General features: G+C 44.4%; 1 protein-coding gene across 3 annotated transcripts in view; it reads left to right on the top strand.

Annotated features, from left to right (window-relative positions):
• The window catches only part of LOC119172518 (NFE2 like bZIP transcription factor cap-n-collar), a 230,236-nt gene extending 219,491 nt beyond the window's left edge, over positions 1-10,745 (top strand). For all 3 annotated transcript variants that reach the window (XM_037423660.2, XM_037423659.2, XM_075893929.1), the window contains 3 exons: positions 2,786-3,044; positions 4,252-4,517; positions 9,211-10,745. In XM_037423660.2, the coding sequence (XP_037279557.2) occupies positions 2,786-3,044; positions 4,252-4,517; positions 9,211-9,522 (837 nt within the window). In that variant the 3' untranslated portion in view covers positions 9,523-10,745. The remainder of the gene's footprint in view (positions 1-2,785; positions 3,045-4,251; positions 4,518-9,210) is intronic.
• Positions 10,746-15,683: the final 4,938 nt, after the last annotated feature.

Genomic DNA, 15,683 nt, shown 5'->3' with positions numbered 1-15,683 from the left:
TCTAGGGTTTAGTGTAGGATTTTTTTAACCTTTTGAGTTTTTGCAATGCACGTATGATAGTGGTTTTCTGTCCCCCAGTGTCTTTGCCAAATGGGGTCAATTTCGATCAGCCGCTTGAAATTTCGTACTGTAATGATGATGCATGCTCACTGGGAGGTGATTCCACCTCTTACAAGAAGCATTGGTAATCATTGTGCTGCCTTCTTGTGGAGATACAGAACTGATTTCTAGCATTAACGTGTCTGCAGCAGTGCCAATGGGCATCACCCTTTCATGGTTTCGGTTTCACTCCTTGAACACAGCAGAGTGGGCCAAGCTTGATTTTTATCGGCACTCTCTTGCAGGGGTGAAGAAGTTGATTTCCATCTTTATTGGCACTACACATAGCTTGTTTATCACTGACTCGTAAGGTATTCTAGTTGTCCTTGAGTTCACCTAGTTTATTTTTATTTTATTTTTATTTTTTATGCAATACTGCAGGTCTTGGGCGGCTCAAGCAGGAGTAGTTTGTTGGTACAACAATGATAAAAAACTAGTTATTAAAAAAAATTGAGAGCAAGAAGCAATGAACAATCGAAAAATACACCAGAGAACCGAAGAGGACTAATCAGTGCATATTTCAGACATATGACACATAAGAAGGTAATGACCAAAAACAGCAAAGCAAGGCAGCGATGATCATACACAGTAGCTCAGATTATTACACAACTAGATATGGAAAAATCAATCGCAGGATAAAGGCACCGTTACAAATTTATTCTACGAGCTGGTTGAACAACTGAGGAACAATGTTTGAAAGAGCGGGTTCAAGTTCAAGCTTACGGTTCCAAAGCTGATAAAGAAATTTTAGTCTTGTTATTTTTCGGCAGTCCTGTAAGGTCATGATGTTGTTTGTTTGCATTAATGAGGTAGGTGAGTCATGTCAGTGGTGACAATTATATATGAACCGTATAGAGCCTCTCTAGGCAGCCACAACCTGAGATGCTGTGCGTTTGCCAGCAAAACTTGACTCGTAGGAGGGAATATAGACTGGTTTTGTGTGCAGATTGCGACAAAGCACTGTGCGTGGACCCATGTTAAAAGGGACACCATGCTTTGAAATACTGTTGAAAATTTTTCAGTTCTGAGCGAAGCCAACACCAAAAGCTTTTCCTAATTTTTTCAAATCCTTTTTTTTTTTTTTTTGACTTCGCTCATTTTGTACATCCAAAGCCACAATTAGGTAATTTGGTCATCTGGTAAAGTGTTTCTCCGAAAAGTTTGTCACTCAGTGGGTTAAAATGGAACATGCATTCGAACCCCTCTGCAATGAACGCTGCTTCAAGGAAATTTTTACTAAAACGAAAAATTCTTGGTTCCCTGTTGGTCGATAGGAGTCGATGCATAAATATTCTCGCCATAACAAAGTCTTTCTTCTGCTGTTCCGCTTCAACGAAATTTGTCGATGTAATTCCAAGCTCAAATATTTAATGCTGTACAATAAACACACCCTTGAATATTTCGATTCATTTTCAGACCATAAAAATACATCTACGTAGCCTAAAACGCACGTTGGCACCACCAGAAACCGCCACCGTTTACTGAGCATGGAGGCTACCATTGCTCGATAGCGTTGGCAATGACACTACCCTTCTTTTGCCACCGGCTTGCTTTTAGGCCTCAGACAATTTAAAGCTGGAGCTCGTTTCCTACAAGTTTCTAACGCTGCTGCTAAGTGCACTTGGGGAAGGATGCCTTTTCCGATGCCAGTACTTTTGGTTATTTTGCTTAGTCAGTGTGATCACTGGTCAGAGGGGCGGTTCGTTTGCGCTATCAACATAAGCCAGCCCCTACTAGTGCATGATAACAACAGCATAGAATAAGGCATAAGTAAGTCACCACTCCACAATAATGCACCTGCATCTCTGCATTCTCAGATACCTTTTAACGGCTGACAGCTGCTGGTGTTATCGTGTTAGTGCAACTGTTGGGTTCGTTCACGAAAGCTGTTAGGAGCCGTTGTTTCAGCGTGCTTTTCAACATGGTCCCGCTATGCATGTATGAGAATCGCATCTAGACGCTGCTGGGGAAAACGAAAAAAGGAAGCAGACGACACTTTTATTAGAATTTTAGAAATAAAAGGTATATTGTTTTGCTAGCTCAGGCCGGTATATTCTGTACGATTTTACAACGAAATTTTTGCTTAAACGAAATTTTTTCCCCGCCCCTTTAGTTTTATTGTAGCGGGGTTCAACTGTATTTCCTTATTCACAATTGCTTGCAAGGCCATCGGAGGGAGAAAATCAGTTAGAGGGATGACAAAAAAAAAAAGCAACAAAACTGAGGTTACAATTGGTACATTAAAACATAAGTACACAGCATTATCGAGAAACGTTATGAGGTAATTGTGAAATGCTTTGTGGTCATACATGAATATAATGTGGTTCAGAGGACCATTCCCTTATTTATTGATCTATTTGTTTTATTTATGAAAGAAAGACATAAAAAATAAAATAAACTTAGCCAGCCCTTGGCAGCTGTTGTCAGATACTTGGTCGTAGCGTAGTGCGGGACCATTCAGGCAGTGTGGCCACTTGTTTTCTGTTTTTCGGTTATGCATAGCGAGCCTCCCGTTGGGGTTCAAATACAGCAAAAAGCACAGGCTACTGATGTGCACTTTGTCGCCCTCCCTTAGCATGGTGACTTATGTGGGCATATTTGTTTCGCCTGAAGGCATCAGAGGTGCTTTCAGCAAGAGGTGATTGCAGTGGCATGTAGTGAAATGACCGCCTGTGTTTTGCACCAGGGAGACAATGACACCATGCTGGGCGGCTACGGTGGTGTTCCCTACTGCCAGCAGCAGCCACCCTCATTTGCCACCCCCTTGGGCCGCCTGCCAGGTGGGGCCACGGTTGCAGTGGTTCCCCCGAATGCTCCTACACCCAGCAGCCTGTTTCCTTCAGCACCTGAAGTGCCTGCCATTCCGAGGCTTGTCATCCGCCCTGTCGGCTCTCTTGTACAACACAACCATTCATACTCTGCGGCTGATGTGGCTGCCGCGACGGGTCAGTCCTTTCCACACCTCAACCTTAAATGTTTGTGTGCAAAAGAACAGAAAAAAGGAATAGTGGGATATATGTACAGATAAGCTTTCATAAATTGGCATTTTTGATATGACATGGTATTTAACTTCTATGACTCAGCATAATGAAGCATGTTTATCCACTCTTTCAGTGATGAAAAGATTTACTGCTACTGCAATGAAACACTGAGACAATGCACAAGAGTCTCTTTATAAAGGACTCAAAACAAAGAAATGGTCGTTATATCAGTAGTTTGTTGTACATGGGCTCTCTCATCAAAACTTGTACAAATTAGCAATCAAGTCGTTCACCCTGCTTTGTTACCTAGTGCTGACAACTATCAGTTATGTAGACTGACTTTCTCTAGTTTCTTTGGTGTTTTAAATGAGTTCTATATATCTTTTATGTCTGTCTCAGTAAATAAAACTGCCGTTAAATGGAACACATGTTCCTGTTCGCTTCTAGTTATTTTTAAAGGGGCCCTACAACACTTTTTGAGCATGGTCAGAAAACGCTGCTGATTGGTAGTAGAAGCTCACAAGAACGCTTGAGCCAAATGTTATAGTGCAGCACGCGGCCTATAATTATAATTCACAATAAATTATCGGAGTCAGCTAACAATTGCTTTCTCTTCTCTCGACAAATGACAAAGGACGCTCAAAAACTACTCGTAAAAAGCCCATTTATCAGCCATTAGCTGATTTCAGCACGGCGCGCTTGGGCGTTGCAGAGATAGTCGCGGGAGGCTGCGACTTGTCCACGCGTGTATGCATGATCACACTGAAAAAGCTGCGCATTCGAAGAAAAAGAAAGTGCTGAACGTCACGAGGGGCTCCGGACATATTTTCTTTGCGCCTGCCATCCCTCTCTGCTTAGCTTCCAGCGCTTTCGTCAGGACGAGAGAAGAGACAATGCAATTACAACATGTGACAAAGCTTTGTAACTCCACTCGCAATGGACACATTCTTAAAATTTTTGCGGCATTGAATTCGTGAGGCAATAAGCTCTTCCAGTGAATCCATTCCATGGTTACTTAAAAAGTGTTTCAGGGCCCCTTTAAGGAGTTTCTGCTGTGCTAAAAACATTTAGTCACATCAGCTTCGTGTGGCTGACGAGATGGTAGCCTAAAAGGAGGCCAATAATGGGATGCTGTCATTTTGCCACTTAATGGTGTTCAAATTCTATGCAGAAAATTGTGAGTCATCGGAAGAAGAGAATGAAGAAGAAGTAATGTCGATGAACAGTGCCTTTGGCTTGGCGTGCGAGACTGAGGAGCAACGACATGCGCGAGCATCGCGGGATGAGAAACGGGCACGAGCACTCAACCTGCCCTTGTCCAACGCTGAGATTGTGGACCTGCCAATTGATGAGTTCAATGAGCGACTCTCCAAGTACGAGCTGACAGAGGCACAACTGGCGCTGATCAGGGACATTCGTCGGCGCGGCAAGAACAAGGTGGGCAATCGTAGTGCTTTTTCGGCGTGTCGTTGGGTTGCCTTAAATGACACAAAGTTTCAGTGCCAACCCCATGGGTCTTGTAACCTGCTGGCAAAACTTGAGCATACTGGGTGCAGTACAAAGTTTATATTTTAATGTTTTTATTTTGTTGTAGGTGAAGTGTACAGCATAGGGCTTGTGTGACCATGAGTAGTAACAAAATGAACCGACACCTTGAAAGTGGCTACACCAGGACATGCTTACATTGCATCAAACCGAAAGGCCTCCTGGGGCACATTGAGTGCCCATAAAGGGCTCATATGAAACTCCATATTAACAAGAAAGTGTTTTATGCCAGGGTCCACCAAGACTTCATATGAAACTCCATATTAACAAGAAAGTGTTTTATGCCAGGGTCCACCAAGACTTCACTGACATCATCACAGAAATGACATGAGTAAAATACACATGAGCAGATGACAGAGCAAAATGACAGAGGTGGATGACATGGGAGTTCTCTCTGCAACCTCGTGGTTTGCAGCAATAGGCGTCAGGCACTTTACCCACTGCACTACTGACACACATAAGCAAGGTGCATCTCTCACTTCTTCTCTGCAAGAGAGATGCTAGCAGGAAGTGGAATGCCTCGATGCATTCGCAGCTCACGCTACACTCACACATCGATATAAGGAACCTAAATATAATTAAGTATCGGTTTTATTGAAGCAAATTAAGAATAGCTTGCAAGAAATATACTGTTTGGAATATACATTTATAAGGAATACAGTGAAATCTTGATACAACGAATTTCGAGTGACCGCTAAAAATCATTTGTTATTTTGAAAAGTTGTATGAAAGTTGAAAATCTGCGCAAAAATCGTAAACGTAAACTCGCGAGTCGCTTTCCTGTGCTGTGTGTACATTAGCAACCATGTTATGCTCTAATAAGCGGAAGAAAAAAAGAACTCAATATTACAGAACCAGTGTATGTTTATTTGAGGAAGAGCATGATCTAAACTGATGTGAGTAGCTCAACTGCTGAAAGAAGAACCATCCTTCTTAGACACTGTGAAGCATCAGCATTAAATACCGATTCTCCACCTTAGCGCGTGCTGGAAACATCGTCAGCGACACTCACGTGCATGCTTTGTTGTCGCACTGTGTGTAGTGTTCGAGCGTTTGTGAAGCATGCACGGGTAGTCATCGGCGACGTCTACCCACCGGTCACTCGCGTCGCATTTTTCACACTCATAGCATTCCTTTTGGGCTGCTTACGGAGCTCCTCTAGAGCGTTCAACCACCAACTAAAAGAAAAACCACTGTGTAACAAGTGCACAGGTAAAGCTCCAGGACGAAAGCAAAGGCGATATATGTACTATATATGTTGTCGTTCACGTTACAACTAAGAAAGAAAGCTTAGAAACACTTGACTGTGGTGCAAAATACTTTTCAGGGGGAAAGAAAGAGGCAGGAAAAAAAAAAAAGTTGCAGCATATCCACAAAGTGAATGATAACGAGTGGGGTGAAGCTTCAGAGGGTTTTATCAGTAAACTGCGAATTGTCCGTCGATCTGTGTGTTGTTTATCTGTCCGCCCACACCTGCTGAGTGAGTCATCGAACTAGCTAGGAGAGACAGACCCAAGGCTTTAGGAGCTTTGCCCCTAAAAAGAAGCGCCAACGCGCTTCACCTCGTCTTCTTTTTTTTTTTTCCTCCTTTTTTTTCTGAAAAGTATTTTGCACCATAGTCAAGTGTTTTTAAGCAATGTAAGCACTAACCGCCCTAAATATAAAGTCGTCGTTGGTGAGAAAAAAAAGCTTTTACTCACCACGAGGATGCAGCCAAGCGCTTGTGTAGTGCGCAGCCATTGTCGTTTACTCATTTTTCAAACGTGACTGGACACAACGGCGCCGTTTCTCGTGGCTTATAGAAGGTAGCTTATGCCAACTGGAGCTAGGTGAACTGGAGCTATAGTGCCTTTAGGCACTATAGGACAGAAGAGGATATTGAGAAGAAAGTACTCATATGATTCGTCATCATTATGATCTTGGTTATTTACAGAGTAAGTGCAATAAAAAAAGGCCCAAATGGCTGCTTCTCGATGCCAAAGCATATGTCGTGGCTTCATTCAGCTTTTGTTAACCACTTAAAAAATGTCAAGATTTAGTTATGGGGAAGGCAGTGACTATGGTGATGGCCTCTCAGCGCAGTTCTATTGTTAAAAGTGAGGGCGCCGTTCACCGTAGTAAAATTGTAACAGTGGCAGGGTCTGTCATAATAGGGATGCAGCTATAGCAACCACCCCGTCATGTTAAAGCAATGACTACGGTGAGGGGACCCGTCACCGTAGTGTAACGGTAAAAATGAGGGGGCCCGCTGCCGTAAATTTGTAGTTTTAGATGCCACTGTCTCTTTTCTGGTGGCGTAGTGGCTTGATACGCTGTTGGGGAAGCGGTCGAAGTCGTGACGCAGGTCATCAGTTGAAATTTCCGTTTTCGAAAGGTTTACTTTTTTTTTTTTTTTTAAGGTAATGCTGCAAGAAAATCATGTCGCTGTCTGCGGCAGTTGATAGACAGCCTTATCATGTGGATTTCATGGTGCAGTGTCATTGGTGTCCGACTTTGGTGCGAATTGGGCTCTTTTTATTTTATTTTCTCAGTATTGTTACAAGTATTGTTACTTATTTTTCATCGAAAATCGTGTTCATTTATCGGGGATATAACTATCAATTTTCTTTTATGTCTAACGGGGAATGAAGACCTTTCCCGATGATTTTCGATTGGTACTGCACTGGGCGAACAGATTTTGTTTTATGCGTGCGAATTAACTTTATTATCGCATTGAACAACTACCCTCGACGGAATTTTCATTCATTTACATTGATACCCTAGCACCAACTAATAATTTGTTACACAGAATGTGATGTTCCCAAATCAATTTGTTCCACCTATTTTTCGTGTCGTTGTACAAAAGGTCACATATGAGCTGATGCCAAACGTTGTGCAGGTCGACATGGAATGTGTTCCAACCCCAAGGGCTACAATACACATGACTACAAGACATGATGATGTAGCTGCGACTTTGAGCCTACTTCGCGTGAAATCGCACACACAGACTTCTCCTTGTAATCGAATCAGCTCCTTCAAACAAAGAGATGTGCACGTCGCTTTTGTCGCATAAATGAGTGCTATTGCTATGCAAGGCGTAGACAGACATTCAAGCTCTCTACAGTGCAGTAGATACTTGCATGGTGGTGTGCTCTCCATAGCTGTTTTCCCATCATGTGACGATGCTGTCCTGCGGGAGCGAAACGTGTTCCATATCATTCTCGCCGATTAAAGTGCGAGCACGCCGAAGTCGTGGGCGTGAACCGGTCATCTGTATGCTTTAATTTGCAAGTGCTACCTGGTGCGGCTGCAGGCTTTGCTAAACAAGGTGTGACTGAGTAGATGAAATGAATACGCAACTATGAGCATGGATCCATCAGCGCTGAGGCTACTTTGTAATTACATCATTATGGCACTCTATTAATTGCCTCAATGCATTAGTGTCTGTGAACACGCTTTTAATGGTGGGGTGAAAACTCACCCCACCATTAAACTGCAGTACTGCAAAACTGCAGTACTGCAGTGCATTTCGCAATGGGGAGAGCTCAGACCAGGGTTTTGCAGCAGCTGCCACTCAGCAAGCCGGGTCCGTCAGTGAGAACTTCGACTCATCTGATCGCCAGGTTTGCTATGGCCAGTGGCTATTCCCATCGCTCCACTGTAGGATGCTGTTTAAAATAGGCAACTTTACTCGAAACAATATTGAAAGCAGAAAAAAAAAAGAGAGAGAGAGAAAAGATCTTTTAGTCAGTGCAACTTGAACTGAAGTGGCACGCCAACAATGCATCACGTTGCACACCAACAATGCATCACGTTGCACACCAACAACGTACCCATCCTCGAAAAATCAATGCCGTAGGGCTAACAACCGGAACCAACTGCGACGTAATTTTTTTGCAAAAAAAAAAGCAAAATTTTGACTCTTTGAAAGCACTTATGTCAATATTGTTGCATTGCTATAAATAATTAAAAAATAACCAGACATCTGAACTGATGACCAGTGGCACGACTGCATCCCCAAGTGCGCGCTCACCCACTGCGCCACCAGAATAGCTGGGCGATGGTGTCTAAAACGACTACAAATTTACGGCAACGGTAGAGTGTAACGGGCCCCCTTGGTTTTACCATTACACTACGGTGACGGGCCCCCTACTGCTGTCATTGCTTTACGGTGACGGCGGACGTCACTATAGCTGCATCGCTATTATGACGGGCCCCTTCACCGTTACGGTTTCGCTACGCTGCCGGGTCCCCTCACTTGTAATGATAGTGCTGCGTTGATGGGCCTCTTCACTACAGCCACTGCCTATGGGAAAACATGTGTCTGTGTATGTGCATGTGTGTGTAATATGTTATGACGAACATCAACTGCAGTAAATATAACAACTCCAGTTAATTATTTTTATATGATTTAAGAGAAACAAAGCTTGCGTTTTTCTCTTGATTTGTTCTGTTGATGCAATTTTTAGCACACATTTATCCCACATCATTATTTTTGGTCAAAGTGAAACATATTTTCTAGAGAATGCTCTCTGATCTCTTTGAAGAGACTCAGTGTGTGGTAGGCTGAGCAGTGCCTGACTTTGAGTTCTCTGACTGATGCCAGGTGGCAGCGCAGAATTGCCGGAAGCGCAAGCTGGACCAGATTCTCTCTCTGCAGCAAGATGTCGAGGCACTGCACCTGGAACGCGAAGAGCTGGAGCGACGGCACGAGGAGCTGCTTGCGCAGCGGCTCTTGGGGCGCGACAAGTACAGCCGCCTGTGTCAGCTGCTGGCCACCCACACCACACGGCCCCTGAGCCCCACCTTGCAGCACTTGACCAGCGTCGAAGCATCTTTAGCCACTTGTGATGGGGCCTGTCACGGGGGTGCACGCCTCAAAAAGAAAGCGCACAGCAAGTGGGAAAGTGACGAGTGAAGTAGCTTGGTGCGGTGGCTAGAAAAGGGCATCCCAGTGAAAGCCATTAGCTCTTGCGCTCCAGAGTGCAACACAAGCGCCCTCAATACGTGGCACGGCAGTAAGCGTCATCCTGTGTTCTCTCTGCATAAAGCTGCACACCGAACTCTTGGCCCAGTGTCATAGAGCAGTCTTTCATAGCTGTACCGAGGAGACACGCAGAGAAGATCTTGCAAGTCCTTTCTGGTGTGCCTCATTCGGAGATGCTCGAGAGTTGCTGCCTTGTCACGATACTCAAATGATGACCGCTGCTGTTGCAAAATTACACTAGCCTATTCAAGCTACCAACTTGGTCACGTGTAAAGCCATGTCTTTTGTGGTGCCCTTGTATGTATCATGGATTGTGGTCTTACTTGGCATTGAGACACGTGATGAGCTGCGATCGTTTTGCTTGTAGGTGTGGTTTCTGAGAAACATTTGTGCACTCTGCAGGTTGGTCAATGTTTGCAAGTAGTGTATTGAGTCTTCCAGTGAAAACCCCCTCAGCCCTTTTTAGCCACTGCCTCTATGCAAGAAAAAGCAACACTTGTGATTTCGATGACTCTTCTTGCCACGGAGGTTTGCTCAGCGGACAATGGTGAACTGTGTGTGTCTGTGTGCACTGAAAGTGCAAAAGAGGACCAAGTGCAGTCACCGTCTTCATTCTGCGTCTTTTCTGCCCCTTCCAAGGTTTTTTTTTTTTTTTTAACGTCTCAAGTTACTGCCAACTGTTGTAAATGCATTTTTCCTTTCTGGGGTCTCTGTAGGAAACAAAACCTCATTGTTTGGCTTGGCAGTTTTTCACGATGCTAGATTGTTGCACTGTAAATATAAAAGTTTTTTAGCTTTTGCTGTTAAAGAAATAGATTTGTGCCTTCTTAAGTACAGCACACCGGCTAAATCGTCGGAAGAACAACAGCGTGTTCTATTTTAAGTATTGCATCAGTAGCTCGCAAAGAAATGTCGAGTTGGACACACATTGAAGAGAAAACTTGTGCAATGAACTATTTGCGCTACCACGGTCCTCTAAGCTTATGTCTTACTGGATATTTTGTGCTGGTGTGGTTTAACATAGATTATATATTTGCACAAGCTGAATGAATTATTTATTCTGTATGATTCACGTTTTTGTCCTTTGGTTACTACAATCATTCTCTGTTAAGAATGCAGTTTCATTTCCAATAAACTTTGTTGGTTAGTATGAACTTGCAGGCTCTTTAATTTAGCTGTCGCCTGTAGACAGTAAGCAGCCGTTCCACTCTTGCTCCAAACAGTTTCAAGACTGATTATCTGCACAGTCCTGACAAATGTGTTATGATTAGTTTTGGTATTTCAGGACATCGAGCACAGGCATGACACAAACAACTCCATAAAGGGGCTGTGTGGACTGGGTGTTTTTTGCTTCAACGCTATGCAGCTGCACTAGAAAGTGTATAGTATGTTCATCCAAATGGCATTGGACCTATAGTTAGCTCCGCAAATTACCAACGAAAGTGGAAATTTACATTTGACGAAGTACCAAGCACCCTCTTGAAACAGTACGTGGAATGGTGCTCAGCATGTACGAAGGTGTTAAAAGAAGGTGTCTTGCCAAACGACTGGAGATCTGCCCAAATCGAGTCTATTCATGAATTTGGTCATAAAAAAGTTTACTCTTAAGTACTGCCCAATATCACTACCCTCAATACCATGTAAAATTTTAGAACATATATATGAAACACATATCCACCTTTCTTCAACACCGTTTCTGATGGGGATATTCTACAGTTACCCAAGTAGTTGGTATTATACATAATTTCAATGCTATATCGTTAAATATCTGGTTTTGCAGAAATGCTGATGTCGCCGTTGTTGGTTGCGAGTGCGACCAAAAGATTATCTTTGCGCGATAAATCGCGAAATATGCAAGCAAAATAAATAATAAAAAACGCCAAGTCTTGGGGGAAGGTGCAACACAGTGACAGTGAAAGCTAGAAGAGCGGCCTTTCAGAGCCTTTTCAAATTACTTATTGGGTACCTACTGCAAGCACACTTGCTTGATACCCACTAAGGCATTAATAATAAACTTTTGGGTAGTAGGCCCGCATTCGCTGTGCTATTTTTCGTCATTCTTCTGAAAAGCGTGTTATCCGCTAAACACTTGCCAATTGTTCATGCAGTGGCTGACAACCATGAGGGTTGTAATGGGTTGGAGCATGGAGCATTGGATGGCCCACTCGTTATGCGATTCGCTTTGTGTGACGACTGGTTGTTCTTTCACTGTTCTAAAACGCTTTATAAGTCGTATTCCCGCGATTGCTTTCCTGACAACAAGCCTGCCTTAGACAAGTTTGCCAACAAGTCACAAGCACCAGCGTAGCTCAGTAAATAGAAAGAATACTGGGCTGGCACTCAGCGGACCCGTGTTCGAGCTCCACTGTGTCATTGGTGCTAGGTTTCCCAACAAGTCACAAGCACGGGCATAGCTCAGTGGTAGAATACTGGGCTGGCACCCAGCAATACTGGGTTTCTGAGCCCCACTGTGTCTTTGGTGCTAGTTTTTTTTTTTTTCTAAATTTGCGCGATGTGATTAGGGACATCGGCGGCAGCGGCGGACAACTGTGCGTGACCCGCGTTGTAATCACGTAACAGCTTTCGCTGTAAAAAGTAGAGTTTGAGTTGGGATCGAGCCCAGGTCGTTTGCGGGGCAAGTGGGTAGTCTACCACACAGACATGCCTATGCTTGTGAATACAGTGAAAATAACTTCCTTAGCTTGGAAGTGCAGTGAAAGTAATTTTCATGCTTTACAAACATACGCATCCTGTATACATGCTTCACAATAAAACATGAAATATTGCCATAATAATGCATGGTAAAAGCTTACATTGCCATCCGTTGTCGGATTTGGATTATTATAATGGCTTCATGGTTTAAAGCCAGTCACCCACTACAAAAGGCACATACCATACAGCACCCTTATCTCTTTCGTTAGTGTGCGAAAATGGTTATTTTTAATATGTCTCATAGTTTTGCCAGTTTTAAAAGTACTCCAGCACGCATTGTGGCACACCAAATTTTGCACAATGAAAAGCTCTTTCCGAGAAAGATATTGTCGCAATGTGCAAAGAACAGGACACAAGGCTTCGTTTCGAGGTTAACAGCAAGACTCTATTTTCACACAAAAACAAAGCGCAAGAGCAGATGCGCAACGTCGTCTTCCTCGAAAAACGCCAGAGACTGCCACTCGTGATGCTGGCTTCTTCCTCCTCTGTTGAGCTCCCTTTGTTTGTAAGCCTCCCTTTCAAGAAGGCATTGTACCGATGCTTCATCATCATGGCGGCAGGGTTTGTAGTCATTGGCTGCACACTGGTTCATTCGGACAAACAAGGCTTCATCCGAACCACGTGCACAACTTCTGGTGCATGTCTTTGAAATTGAACTATGTCGACTGTCAGGAATCGCCTCATAGTTAACATCACTGAGACGCTGGAGGACTTTATATGGCCCAAAGTACCGTCTTAAGAGCTTCTCCGAGAGGCCATGACGGCGAACTGGGGTCCAGATCCAAACTTTCGCTCCTGGTCTATAGGAGACTGGTTGGTGATGAAGATTATAGCGCTTTGTGTCATAGTCCTGGTGGTGACGAATATGTACGCGGGCAAGTTGGCGGGCTTCTTCAGCAAGCTGAGTTATGTAGTCTGCCTGTGTTTCAACGCCATCACTTTCATGCGGCAACATAGCGTCGAGCATGGTTGTGACATCACGGCCATAGAGAAGGAATGATGTCATGTGTGTTGTCTCTTGCTGTGCCGCCGTATTGTAAGCAAAAGTGACATACGGCAGTATCTCGTCCCAGTTTTTATGTTCCACATCGACCTACATGCAAAGCATATCCGTAAGTGTTTCGTTCAGCCGTTCCGTCAGACCATTTGTTTGTGGATGGTACGCCGTTGTACGCTGGTGAGATGTTCCCCTTAGGCTTAAAATTGTGCATAATAGCTTGGCTGTCAACGCTTTTCCTCGATCAGTTATTACTGCAGATGGAGCGCCATGCTTCAGGACTATATTTTCAATGAAAAACCGGGCTGCTTCACTTGCTGTGCCCCGCTCCAAAGCCTTGGTTTCAGCTTAGCAAGCAAGGTAGTCTGTGGCTAAAATTATCCATTTACGACCAGCAGCCTTGTAAATGGTCCTAGAAGATCCATTCCGACTTGAGCGAATGGAGTTTCCAGTACATTGATTGGATGAAGGAGCCCTGCTGGTTTGACGGCTGGCACTTTCTTACGTTGGCACTCAAGACAAGTCCGAATGTGCTGTTGAACGGCTGCCATCAGTTTCAACCAGTAATACTTCTGTCTCACTCGGCATAGCGTTCGTGTGTGGCCTAAATGACCAAATGTCGATTTGTCATTGCACGCCTCTAATACTTCTTTTCTGAGTGGTGTTGGGACGACAAGTAAGTAGGTGTTGCCGCTCGGAGAAAAGTTCACCTTATAAAGAACCTCGTTGCGCAAACAAAACGATGCTACCCTTTTTGCGAAGAGCTTTGGCATAGCAGATGTGCATCCCTCCAAGAAATCAATAAGGGGTTGCAACTCTTGGGTCGTCGCGTTGCTGCTGTGCGATTGTAGACATGTTGACTACACCGGTAAACGCAGCATGGTCATCATCTTCAGCATTTGCGTCTTCTAATGGGGCGGGAGAAAGGCAATCGGCATCTGTATGTCGTTTTCCGATTTATAAACTATAGCGATATCGAATTTTTGAAGCTTGAGGCTCCAGCGTGCCAATCTTCCTGACGGGTCCTTTATGTTCGTCAATCAGCAAAGCGAGTAGTGATCGCTAATGGCTTTAAACGGACGGCCAAACAAATATGGACGAAACTTCATGACCGCCCACACCACGGCAAGACACTCTTTTTCAGTGGTAGAGTAATTCTCCTCTGTACGGGAGAAAGTCCTACTTGCGTAAGCAATTACTTGTTTGGCGCCACCTTGCCACTAAATGAGCACATCTCCTAAGCCGACATTGCTGGCGTCAGTGTGAACCGCTGTCGGAGCGTCATCGTCAAAGTGTCCAAGAACTGGCGGGTTTTGAAGACGTCGCAGCTTGTTGAATGCTTCCTGCTGCTCTTCACCCCACACAAACGTGACATCTTCTCGGGTGAGTTGTGTGAAAGGTGATGCAATACGCGAAAAATTCTCAGTGAAGCGTCGGTAATAGACGCACAGGCCTAAAAATCGCCTCACTACCTTCTTGTCTGATGGCGTGGGAAAACTTGCAACAGCGGCTATTTTGTCTGGGTCAAGCCGGATACCTTCACTGCTGACAAGATGTCCCAAGAAAAGAAGCTCTTCGAAGCCAAAGTGACATTTTTTTGGCTTGAGCGTTAGTCTGGCCGATCATATCGCTTGAAATACTGTGTGTAGTCGCTTCAAGTGCTCGTCAAATGTAGCTGAAAATACAATTGCATCGCCCAAATATACCAGGCACGTTTGCCACTTCAGGCTTGATAGGACTGTGTCCATTAGCCGCTGAAACTTTGCCAGTGCTGAGCACAAGCCAAACGGGTGAGCTTTAAACTCGTAAAGACCATCGGGTGCCACGAATGCGGTTTTTTGTCGATGTCTTTCGTCAACTTCTATTTGCCAATATCCGCTCCATAAATACATCGACGAGAAATACCGTGCATGGCGTAGTCAATCGAGAGAATCGTCTATGCAAGGCAGCGGGTAAACGTCCTTTTTCGTAACCTGATTGAGCTTGCGATAATCAACGCAGAAACGTAAGGTGCCATCTTTTTTTCTTCACCAATACTACCGGCGACGCCCAAGGACTTTTTGACAGCTGAATAACATCATTCTGAAGCATATTTTGCACCTGACTTTCTGTGGCCTCACGTTCCCCCGGAGCTACTCGGTATGGGTTCTGCCGTATGGGTCTGGCCGTTTCATCCGCAATCATGCGATGTTTCGTCAACGGCATTTGGTGAACTCTTGACGTCGAAGAAGAACAGTCCTGAAACTCATTAATAAGCTCCAGAAGGCTTTGCTTCTGCAGGGGCAGTAAACTTGGGCCAACGTCGACGGATAGAGGGGCTGACTCGGTGACATCGGCTTTCTCCGCAGTCTATCAGCCTGCAACCTCAGTGAGCTCCTCCACG

This window comes from Rhipicephalus microplus, chromosome 4 (assembly GCF_043290135.1).
Source record: "Rhipicephalus microplus isolate Deutch F79 chromosome 4, USDA_Rmic, whole genome shotgun sequence".
In the NCBI taxonomy this organism is placed as follows: Eukaryota; Metazoa; Arthropoda; class Arachnida; order Ixodida; family Ixodidae; genus Rhipicephalus; species Rhipicephalus microplus.
The sequence above is the reverse complement of the archived record's forward strand: the minus strand, read 5'-3'. Positions and strand labels throughout refer to the sequence as shown.